Source organism: Callospermophilus lateralis, chromosome 1 (assembly GCF_048772815.1).
Source record: "Callospermophilus lateralis isolate mCalLat2 chromosome 1, mCalLat2.hap1, whole genome shotgun sequence".
In the NCBI taxonomy this organism is placed as follows: Eukaryota; Metazoa; Chordata; class Mammalia; order Rodentia; family Sciuridae; genus Callospermophilus; species Callospermophilus lateralis.
The window spans coordinates 200,910,079-200,922,344 of NC_135305.1; the positions used below are offsets into that span (position 1 = coordinate 200,910,079).

The window sequence follows — 12,266 nt, forward strand, 5'->3', positions numbered from 1 at the left end:
TTCTGTTTCCTGGAAGTAAAAGCCAGATAAGAAACGATACTAATGATGGCAATAATTTTTGTAGTAGGAGTCATAGTCATAATAATATCAAAGAATGCTGACTGAACCTTTAGTATGGCCAGGGATTGCACTGAGGAGTTCATGTCTATTATCTTAGACCCTGTAGCAATTCTATGAGGGTACTGGTTATGTTGATCAGTGTAAGAGCTCTGGGCATGCCCAACTTTGTCATTTACAAGCTGTGACCTGGAGAATGTCACAGGCCTTCTAAGTGCCTCCAGATTCTCATCTGTCATAGAGTTATGTGAACATTATTTTATAGAGAATACTGGGACATAATAAACCTTATTTAATGTTATCTATGGTTTTTATTATTATTGACATTTACCTAAGGACATTGAGGCACACAGAAATGATGTCACCTGCCCAAGCTCATGTAGCTGTTAGAAAGAGAAGTCAGTACCACCTTCAGTCTCATCCTCTAGTCCCTGTGCTGTGCTGGAGTCCCTTCACTTCTCACTGGGTCACTAGATTTTTACCTTCTCACTAGATGGACTTCTAAAGAGGCCTTTTGCTCCACACCTGACTTAACAGGAATTTATTGTTCTTCTTCTCATTAAACTAAAAGGATTACTTGGTAATCCATTTCCTCTCACCTGGACCCCAGGCCTGGACACCTGTTGCCTTCCTAGACATCTGTTTTAGTCAACTTTTTTATCAGTGTGATTAAAAGACCTGACAAGAACAACATAGAGAAGGGAAAGTTTATTTGGGGCTCACGGTTTCAGGGGTCTCAGTCCCCTAGCTCTGGGCCCAAGTGATGCAGAATATCATGGCGGAAGAGCATGACAGAAGAAATCAGTTCAGGACACGGCAGGCAGGAAGCAGAGAGCTCTGCTCTCCAGGGACAAAATATAAACCCTCAGTGACCTGCCTCCTCCAGCCACAGCCTGCCTACCTATAGTTACTGCCCAATTAATCCCTATCTGTGGATTAAGTCACTGTTAGGTCACACTGCTCATAATCATTTCACCTCTGGAAATTCTTGCATTGTCTCTAAACCATAATGTCTCCAGTCCCCATGACTAGGTACCCTACAAGTGCCTCAAATAGAATGTCCTAGAATGAGTACTCTGTCTTCACCCCATACTTCCTTCTCTTCAGATTCCCTTTCTCAGGGAATTCTCATTGTCCTCTTGTACTCCTTGTCCAAGTACAAGTCATGTGTCATCCTTACTACTCCATCTTCCCACTCCACATCCAAGTTGTAAGAAACTCTTGAATCTACCATGTCTCTGCCAGCACCGTCTCTGTTGTCCCAGGCCAGGTATCCATTACTTCCCTCTAGGCCTCTGCTGCAGCTCCTCTGCCTCCTTCCTACTTTTCCCTGACTCCCATGATCCCTTTTATACTCTCAGCCCTGGCCACAGCACTCCCCTCTAGACCCATGGCTCCTACCACCTTCAAGATGATCCCAGTCTCCTGAGCCTGGTTTTCAAGATCCTGGGTGCTCAGGCCGCCTCCTGTCCTTCCATCCCATTGCCTAGGTCCTGCTCTAGCAAAAGGCCCATTGCTTAGAATGCCACCGTTCACCAGACCTGCCAGGCTGGCTCTCACCTGTGCATGCTTTCTCTGTGGAGCACCCATGTACCTAACTCTGTCCTAACACTCAGCACCCACTTGACTTATCTATACTCCAACCTGGTTGGGTTCTGTGTGTTCTCAGAGCCCTGTTGCTGCAGCTCCACAGGGTTTTGTGATTATACATTTGTATCTTTTCCCCTGACTTAACTCCAATATCCTGAGAAATACAGTCAATAATCTCCTTTTCATCTGTCCCATGTCTAGTGTGATCTAGGGGCTCAATTGATTGAATGAGTAGGATGAGTGAATTTTAGGTAATGTTGCAATCAGTACATTTAAATACAGTTTTACAACAGGCACCAAGATACAGAAGAGTAATTCTTTCTTAGAACCTTACTATAAGTTTTTGTGTGACAGGGCAGAGTTCTTTCCCATTTTATTGAAATGAAAACCAAATCTCATAAAGGTGATGAGATCTTTAACTAAGACTTTGCAGAGACAGGCTTGGAGCCCAGTTCTTTGGTGTGTGGTCTGGGACTTTCTGTGTCTCCAGGAGGCTGTGATACCAGTGTGTGATCACATGAGCATGTGCTTGGGTTTCCCTTCAACAGCAACACGGAAGCATATACTGGAAGACTGGGGCCAGCTTGACACTGACGGCACTGTCACCAGACCTCCCATTACACCAGCAGCTGAAGGTAACTGTCACCATGTCTGTGAGTCTGAGAAACTTCAACAGAGAGGGCAGAAGGGCCCCAACTCCTGTGGGCCTGGAAGTCTGGGGCTTTATGCATTGTTGAGAGTATAAGGAGTGGGCTTCAGCAGTAGTTCTGTGGGTGGTCTGTCCTGCCTCCCCAGGTGGAGTTTCCCCACTGTCTGGGCAAGGGGTCAGATGCTAATGACCTGCATCACATAAGTTCCTTCCTCCCAAAATGACTTTGAGCCATTCTCTGCATGCCCCTTGGGAATCTCCCCTTGGTGCATGCTGTGAAGTCAGGGGCTCTGCCTTCCCCCTTTCTCCTGAGTTCCAGAAGTCCCTGAAAAACCTGCACCTGACTAGAGCTGTAGCTCTTCCCTGCTAGTCTCTAGTGTTGTCTGCTGTGCTCAGGTGCCCTCCCTGGAAGAGCCTTTGCCTTTAGGCCTTCAGGGAGAGACCCCCCTGGGCCAGGCCAAAGGGTTGCCATTGATGGGTCTCCCAAGGGCACCCTGGGAAGAAGTGCTATACCTGCTCTTTGAGTCTACCGTGGAGCTCAAGTCTACACCTTTGTGCTTCCTTCCAGACTTGCTTCTCCATCAGCGACAGCCCAGTGTGGATGGACTCCAGCACCACAGCCCAGTGCCGCCAGCTGGAGGCCGCCGTGGGTGGGGCCCAGTCTCTCAGCTGCCTCACAGGGTCCCGCGCCTATGAGGTGGGCAGCACCCACAATGGGCTGGGGAGTAGGGCAGATCTTTTCTCTAAAAATGGGTGTCTAGGAGGGTGGAGTGGGCAACCAGCTTCTGTGGGAGTCATGTGAAATGGTCCTGGTGCTACCCAAGGGAGCCAGAATGGGACATGGTGTCCCGGCCTCCTGATCCAGGTTGTCCTGCTTCCCTGTGCACGTACCAGGCCAGGGCAGCCTCTTCCCATGAGTTCCCAGGTCAGGCTGGGATGTGAACCGAGCTAAGCTACTCACTGTTATGCTCGAATTCGGGACCCCCAAAGACCACCAGAGACCCAAGATCTATGTAAGCAGCAAAAAGGTGTTGATTGCGAGCTAGCTCGGTCCTCCGCGCACACACACACAGCAACTGGTGACCCTGAGAGGCCCCGAGCCCAGGGTTTGCAGCAGTTTTATACATTTTTTTGGAGAGGGCAGGGACTTCACATGGGACTTCACATACATCATAGCAAATCATCACACACCGCGGGAAAATCAAATAACAACTCTAAAACATGATTAGCACATTCACTGGCGGGAACAAGTTGGGTAGGGGTGATTGGTCAGTACAAAAGGGGTATTCATTTGAACTGATTGGTTTAAGCCAAGAGGGGTGTACATGCTGAACTACATGGTTTCCCAACACCATAAACCACTGGGAGGGTCATCTGGCATCCTAGGTATTTCCCTGTCTCATGCTGATTGGTGGCTGCTATGGATCCCCACCTAGCCTGACTGAGTCAGGGACACCTGGCGCAGCAGATCTCTCCTGTAGATAAACAACTTAGCAGGGTGGGAATGTGCCCAGGAGTGCTCTGTGGGTTTTTCCAAGGACAAAGGTCATGTCCCTTCCTTGGACAGGCTTTGCTCTGAGGTAGAGGCTGGTTTTTCACTCACATCAAGCTACTACTGTACATGGGTATGATCATGGCAACCTCAGTCTCATTCTCTGAAACCTGGACATAGCAATAGCACTTCCATTGTTGGTTGGTATTTTTTATTTTTATGGTTTTTTTTTTTTTTTGGTGGTAGATGGACACAATATCTTTATTTTATTTATTTATTTTATGTGGTGCTGGGGATTAAAACCAGTGCCTCACACACGCTAGGCAAATGTTCTACCACTGAGCTACAACCTGAGCACACCACTGTAGGTATTTTTGTAGCTGAAAGGAGTCAGAGAATATAAGACCGTGCAGTGCCTGGCTGACTTCAGCCCCAGCCCCAGGGATCAAGTGATTGGCCACCATAGATCATGTGACCTCACTGGAATCAAGGTTTAGGGGATCAATCCATCTTAGGCCACCTGAAACAAGAGGAAGTCGGATGGAGAGAATATCTGCATAAAAGTGCCTCAGTTCATGAAGGCTTGTCCAGTCCTGACAAATGAGAGGCCCTCCCAGAAGGCCCAGAAGTTACTTCTGTGTCCTTTGGGTACAGGGGGATTGTTTATTGCCAGAGTATTTGATTACCTAGAACATTTTAAGGATCCAAAGACTAAAATACACAGTGTGATTGTTCAGCAGAAACTAAGCATTTCCAGATTAGGGGCCTTTTAGAAGTTTTTATTTTACCACCAAATATTCAGTGCATGCTATGTTAAACTCTCTTTACGGAGTTATTTATTCTGTGTAGGATTTTGGTTTCTAAGAATTTGCACTCTTTTTTCAGCGTTTTACAGGAAACCAGATTGCAAAGACATACCAGCAGAACCCTGAGGCCTACTCACGCACAGAGGTTGGTTCAATGTTCATGTTTGATTGAAAGTCACAGATACTCAGAAGGCTGAGGCAGGAGGGTGGCAAACTTGAGGCCAGCCGAGGCAACTTAGCAAGACTCTGTCTCAAAGTAAAAAATAAATAAGGCTGGGGATCTAGTTCAGTGGTGGAGTGCTTGCATAGCATGTGCAAGGCCCTGGGTTCATTCCCTAGTACTGTGGGGAAAAAAAAAAAAAGAAAGATTACAGTGAGCTGAACACCTCCTATTGTCTAGTGACATTATAGCTGTCTTAACTTTGCAGAGCATTCTCATGTGTTTGTGACAATGATGCTGTAAATAAAACTGCTATACTTCCAGTCTCTTAAAAGTGTTTTTTTTTATTTTTATTTTTTGAGTTTCTGGTATTGGTTATTCTGAAGATACCAAAACTATGCTTATATAAAAACATAAAGGCAAAAAAAATATATTTGTACCTTTTCTATGTTAAGATATGTTTAGAAGTCAGATGTGGTAGCATATACCTATAGTCCCAACAACTAAGGAGGCTGAGGCAGGAGGATCTCAACTTAGGAGTATTGCCAGCCTCAACAACTTAGTGAAGCCCTGAGCAACTTAATAAGACCCTGTCAAAAGGGCTGGGATATGGCTCAGTAATAAAGTGCCTCTAGGTCCAATCCCCAGTACCCAAAAAAGAAGATACATTTAGATACACAAATATTTACCATTGTGTTACTATTGCCTACAGTATTCAGTATGGTGACATGCTGTATAGATTTGTAGCCTAGAAGCAAGCAGTAGGCTCCACCATCTATCCTGGGTATGTAGTATGCTTGGTTTGTGTAAATATCCTGCATGGTGTTCGCACAATGATAAAATTGCCTAATGACGTATTTCTTAAACCATATCCCTGTTATTAAGCAGTGCATGACTGTATTCAACTTGCTTTTTTCCCCTCATTGTCAGACTGTTGCCCAAAACAACAGCCTTGTGAGAAGGAGAAGTCAGGGGCTCTCATGACCAGAAGGAGTCCGGAGCAGGGGCAGGGAAGAAGTGGTGGGAATGTGGGTCTTTCTGAGACCACCTGAGGAGGAGATCTGGGTGCCTTGGAGCTCTCTGTCCATTCACTTTCCTGTATGGTTGATGCAGGATGGCATGGCTGCTGGGCACTTGATTGGCATGGGTCAGGGTCTTCTCCGTAGACAGGTGGGACTGGAGCTTTGTATCTCCAGCTGTGGTCCTTCAACCTGGATCACAGGAACCCAGATTCTTCCTGGCAGCCCAGTTGCCAAAAGCCAGCACTTAATGCTACCCAAGAAGCAGCTCCGCACCCTGGCTGTTGATTTTTTTTTACCTTGTAATAAGAAGATGACCATCTCACAATAAACTCAAAGTACCCTTTTAATCTTGGAAATTCACACACAGTCTATTATTTAATGATTTGAAGGTCCAGATTACTCTGTTGCATTAGCCATGGGGGATTGCCGCCCCAAGCTCTGTGTGTGGAATAAAGGTGGCCTGATGGGGACAGGAGGTGGCAGCACTCTGTCCACTAGTTCTGGAGCCCATGATGCTTGTGTGGATTCCTCAGGCTGACACTTTAAGTTCAGTCAGTGATTCCATCTGTCACATGATTTTAAGGTCTGGGTTCTTAGGGACCAGCTTATATCCCAGATCTCCAGGAGTGTCTTGGTTCATTCTGAGTCCTGGGGTCGCATCCTCTTCCCCGTGGAGGAGGAAGTCAGGGCACATGTTTCCCAGCCCATGGATTCTATATGGAAAATCAGCTTCTCTATGCACAGATTTTTCACGGGCTTTTGGTTTGTATTTTCATTGACCTTGACAGTTCCATGGCCTGTCAGAAATTGCAGAGGGTGAGTGTTCTCCCCAAGAGTCAGTTCTTGGAATTCCAGCTGCTCTTATCTGGGATACTCAGTCTCCACTGTTTGCTTGGATTTTGCTCAAAGTTTCCACTTCCCTCCCCAATTTAAAACTCTCTTCTTGTTGTGTCAGAAGTATTCAGTAACTTAAGGTATGTGGAAGCGAGTAACCTTTTACTGTTTCTTTTTCAGAGAATTTCTTTGGTCAGTAGCTTTGCTGCCTCCCTATTCCTTGGTTCTTACTCCCCCATTGACTATAGTGATGGTAAGCCTCTGGAGTGCTGACTGGGTGCTTGTTCCGGGTGCATGTGGGCATGTGGGTATGCAGGCAGTAAGAGCCCCATCCACCCTGGGTGGATGCTAATCTTGCAGGTCTCATCATTGGGCAAGAAGGGAGTGTATTAGTTTTCTTTGCTGTGTAACAAAGGACCCTGACACTTAGTAGCTGAAGACCTTAAGTATTTATTTTCTCACACGGTGCCTGAGGGTCAGGAATGTGGGAGTGGCTTAGCTGGATGGTTCTGGCTCAGGATCTCTCTCAAGGTGTCAGGCAAACTGGCAGCCAGGGAGGTAGTCATTTGAAAGCTTAACTACAGGATTGAGCCTTCCAGGATCCTGCACAGGACTGTTGACAGGGGGCCATAGTTCCTCACAATGTGTCTCCTCTGTAGGACTATTAGTGACATTAGAGAGGAAGAGAAAGAAAGGAAGCAAGAGAGGAGGTCAGGCAGAAGCTGCATAGTCTTTTACTTGGAAATTTTGGAAGCAACAAGCTATTGCTTTTGCCTCATTTTGCTGTTCACATTGAGCAATCCCAGTAGAATGAGGTGCCCCCTCAAAGCCAGCAAAAAGCAAGGTATCGAGCAACTCAGTGAGACCCTGTCTCTAAATAAAATACAAAATAGGGCTGGGGATGTGGATCAGTGGTTGAGTGCCCCTGAGTTCAATCCCCAGTACCAAAAAAAAAAAAAACAGTTCATGAACTTGTGAAATCCATGTGGGCAGATCCATATCAGCTCTGGGGCTGCCTTTGAGGGGGCACCTTGAAACCCAAGAAATAGGGCTGAGGTTGTGACTCAGTGGCAGAGTACTCACCTGGCATGTTCGAGGCCCTGGGTTCAATCCTCAGCACCACATAAAATCAATCAATAAATAAAATAAAGATGATATTGTGTCCAAATAAAAAATAAATATTAAAATAAAAAGAAACCCAAGAAATATGTGGAGCAACAGATTTGCAGGCTGCCTGTGGTGTTTGATCTGTGAGGACATTTGGAGAAAGGGATGCCCCATGTGCTCCAGGGATCCTGCTGTCCTCTGGTTCTCTGGTTCAAGAACAGTGTGGTATGTTGCAGACGTTCTATGAATTAAGAGGCCCAGGTACCATTGGCTGTAAGACAATTATCTGCTTTTCGCCAATTTTCACCAAAGGTTCTTTTCTCACAGGTTTCTATTTTGTTGTTGTTGTTGTTTGTTTGTCTGTTTCCTTCCTTTTTCAGGTTCTGGAATGAATTTGTTACAAATCCAAGACAAAGTCTGGTCCCAGATTTGCCTTGGTGCCTGTGCCCCTCATTTAGAGGAGAAGCTCGGCGTACCGGTACCATCATGCTCAGTTGTGGTAGGTGCCCCCTTTCTAACTACAGTTAAACTGGATTTTCTGCCATTACAATCCCCATTTGTGTTCTTTTTTCTTTAGCTCTATAGTGTTATAGTTAATAGCAAGCCATCAGCGACTCCTTCTCAGGTGCTTTTCTCACAAACTTGGAAGAATGAAATTCACGGACAAAGGAGGGACCAAGGGGACAGCTCTCGCTGAGTGAGACAGATCCTAATAGAGGATTGCCACCAAAGTGTACCAATCTAGGGGCTTATATAACTGCTGGGTAGGGATGTTGCTCAGATATTTATGCTAATCAGGTACCAAAAGAATGCCAAACCTATTGGTCCTTTTATGATAATTAGGTATCTGGAAGGTGACTTGTTCATGGGTCAGACCTGTGACATTCTGATGATGTGTTCTCTTTTAACCCTTGAGTTTGAAATTATCTATTTCAAACTGTCCCACCTTCCCCTTTCCTACTTCTCTTGAGTCAAAGGATTTGGGGTGATAATAAGGCTTGGAATGTTTTGACAGAGCCATCCGTTTATACGCAGTAGTGCGCACTTTGCATTTACTTAGAGAAATCTTTTGGGGGCCTGTTGCTATAACTGCTTGTAGCTTACTATCTGACTAACCTACCTATTCATCGGGGCTCCTGAAAGAGCTGGCAGCTACAGGGAAGCACTGACATCTGTGCAGGCACACTCATTCATCATTTTACTCACAGGCGTGGACACATGGGGCTTTCAGTTTAGTCTAAGACAAGAATTTGATGTACGTCAAAGTAAAGTATCTGGATCAGCACCTTGCACATAGCAGGACTCGGGGGCATGTATAGATTGCTGGCTCATAGCAGGGGTGAGTTTCTGGGTGATTGCATACCTGAGGAAAAAATGCAGACTGCTGGAATTCTAGGGCTAGGGACTACTATTGAGGCTTGAAGCAGGCAGGCTTGGGGGAAATAGATATACCAGGGAACCCGGATGTGCATAGACTGCTTGGACTGAGTTCTAGATCTACCACGAACTGCTTCTGTTTAATCTGTGCCTTAGTTCCCTCATCTGGAACAATGGGAAGAATGCTGTTTTTCTTATGGAGCTCCTGTGATGGGGTGCACATGCCACATGGCCAGAATGAGCAGGAAGAACTCCATGTGAGAGTGTTGGATGTGAAGGGAGGAGAAGTGGCCCTGAAGCCTGCAGAGAATCATGGAGCTTAGAGGGACAGGCCACCAGGAAGATGGAGTTTGGGGAAGTATTCTCCACTGGGACTTTCAACCACAGAAGCACTTTTCTTGGAGGATTCTCACTGACATTCTGAAAATCACCTTTACCATTATGGGGCAGAATGTCACAGCTAAACCCCTATAACACAAAGTGTGCCATGGAGGCCAGTGCCCAGGACTGAAGGAAGAACCAGCTCACCCCAGAGGAGCCAATGGTGCAAGACCCAGCTAGACAGGTCATGCATGTCAGAAGGACAAAGCAGCCTCATCCCCGGGGTTGGCATCCATCCCATGCATGGCTTCAAGTTTAAGGTGAAATTGAGAGCAACATTTTGTCCAGGGAAACAGGCTTTGTTGGCTGTGTACCAGGAATGAGTGACTCCAAGAAGGAGCCTGTACAGAGATAAGCAGTGAGAACTGATTCTGAAAAGGTGCATTGTCATTTGTCACATATCACACAATGGGGGAAGCCACTGTGGCTTCATACAGGTGTCCCCTGCTGCCCCCTGGCTGATCTATATCTCCTCGCTTTCCATTCTGGGGCTTCTCTGATTGTGTTTGTGTTCTGGGAACTTGGAGGTGCAAGATGTTAACACCCCACAGGACCCCTGTCATCGGTGAGGTGAGGGAGCCTGTGGATGGGTAACCACTCCTCCCTCTCTGTCCCCAGGAGGCCATTCCTCTGTCCATTTCCAGCTCTTGGAGGTTCCTCTGTGGTCTGAGCCTCAGTTGCCCACAGTGATGATCCTTGGGCCAACTTGCCCTCCTTCCCTGTTTGTCTTTCCTAGTCCCCACTCCTGCCTCCTGGGATCACATCCCCAAACAAACCACCTGCATGCAACCCCTGTCTCAGGCTCTGGTTTCGGAGGCAGTCTAAATAGAGATATCAGTTTTCCCAGGTATTAGCTTGTTCTGATGGGCATCTAAAATTTTTCTGGCTGGAGCAAAATTTTCTTCCCAGACACCAGGAAATCTTCATTTATTTTAGACTTTTGAAGCTACAATATAGTCAAAGAATGGAGAACATATTCTGTATTTTATAACTGCCTTCTCTAGCATATTCGTCTGTTGGGGGTTATCCTATGCTCTTATCCCATAGTGTCTTGTGGTTCCTGGATGGGTCCCCTCCCCCACCACTGCCATTTTTTGGTTTATTTTCTTTAGAACATTGTTCTCTGCACTAGCATATCTGATTATTGTTAATCCAGTGGCTGGGATCATAAGTAAGTGTGTAAGGTACTATCAACTTCCATGAGTTGTTTTTTTTTTTTTTTTTTTAACTGGTGCTGTATTACTTTTTTTTGTATGCTGTATCTAGACTTTGGAGCTTACAAAGCAAGTACAAGTTGGGGACTGTTTTTTTTCTAACTGCCCTGAGTCTCAAAATCCAATAAATGGTCTTCTGTGGGTCCTGATGCTTGTGATTTCAAACCTGCATTGGGCTCCTCCAGTGATTTGTGAATAGGAAGGACATGCCTGGTTTGTGACAGGGAGTGATACACCCCCAGGCTTTGCAGAAGATTCCTTCAGCTCCAGCGACCCAGAGCCCCGGAACACTCTCATGGCCTGAGGTGTGGACAGCTGTGCTGAGTAGGCGGGATTTATCTCAACAGAGCACATGTGCTTTTTCTCCTCAGGGAGTCATTTCTTCCTACTATGTCCAGCGCTATGGATTTTCTCCAGGATGCAAAGTAGTGGCCTTCACTGGTGACAATCCAGGTGAGTGCTTTGGAGGATTTCCCTCTCCAACTGGACCTGTAGGGTCCGTGCTAGGCTTCTGAGAATTCCAGTCCAGTCTCTTGGTAAAAGCCCTTCTGTGCTGTCCCTTTTGATTTTCAAAATCTGCCTCCTTGTCCCTGCCCCATTTGCGTCCTGACTACCCTCAAGAACTGCTTTGCCAGTCCGTCTACTCCGTCCAGGTGAGGGGTGATGAAAGAAGGTCATTGTGCCCGCCTCACCCCCAGCCTCTTTTCATTCCAAGCTAATGCCTCAGCTCCCCCTTCCCCTCCTCTAGGACCAGGTTTTGAGTTTCTGCCAGGTCATTCGATCTCTAAATGACTCATTGCCTCACCTGGACACTTTGTCTCCTTCCATGGCCTCTCTACTTTTCCTCAAAGGGGCTTCTGAGGTTCCTGGATAAAGACCAGGTGAGCCACACTGAGTAGCACCCTGACCACTGGCCTTCAGCCCCACCCTCGGTAAAGCAGCCCCTTCCTGAAGTGCCACCAAATACCAAATTAGGGTTAAGATTATGATGCCTCTCCTTCCAGTTTCTTCCTATGCTTATAAATAAGCAGCGGTGTTTTTTTTTTGTTTTGTTTTGTTTTGTTTTTTCTCATCAACTTGGGCAACCTCATTTTATTGGTGGTCCAAGGTTCAGCTGTCCCAGAATTTATTTCATTGATCCCCTGTGGATGGGCAGTTGGTGTTCTTCCAGTGCTTAGGCAGTGCAGACAGCCTGAGATGCACGTTCTGCCCTGTCCCTTTGTCACTACAGAGTCAGGTCTCAGAGGTGGCCTGGGTCCAAGGCTTCTGGCAGCCACTGCCGACTGCATCTCACCGGCAGAGCTTGAGTGTGCCTGTTCTTCCCCCCACTTCTTGTTCAGTTGTTTGTCCCTTCACTGAGCATGTAGTGAGCACCTGCTTATATATCAGGTCTTCTTTTAGTACTGGGGTACACCAGCAAACATGCAGATGAGGATTGTTATTGTGGTCCTCCCGTCTAAGGTCCAATCTGCACAACCTTGGTCCCTTCCTGCCCACACTCTGCCTTGCTTTCATCTTTCTCTGCCATGTGTATTCTTGGTGTCTCGTCCTGGCCCCTTTGTTTCTCAGCACTCTGT

At 46.5% G+C, this 12,266-nt stretch overlaps 1 protein-coding gene across 1 annotated transcript in view; it reads left to right on the forward strand.

The window, feature by feature from the left end:
- Xylb (xylulokinase) overlaps positions 1-12,266 on the forward strand; it is a 40,245-nt gene that overhangs the window by 5,515 nt on the left and 22,464 nt on the right. Inside the window, exons 5-10 of the mRNA XM_076869102.2 lie at positions 2,196-2,282; positions 2,865-2,993; positions 4,674-4,739; positions 6,791-6,863; positions 8,098-8,216; positions 11,061-11,142. Of these exons, the coding sequence (XP_076725217.1) occupies positions 2,196-2,282; positions 2,865-2,993; positions 4,674-4,739; positions 6,791-6,863; positions 8,098-8,216; positions 11,061-11,142 (556 nt within the window). The remainder of the gene's footprint in view (positions 1-2,195; positions 2,283-2,864; positions 2,994-4,673; positions 4,740-6,790; positions 6,864-8,097; positions 8,217-11,060; positions 11,143-12,266) is intronic.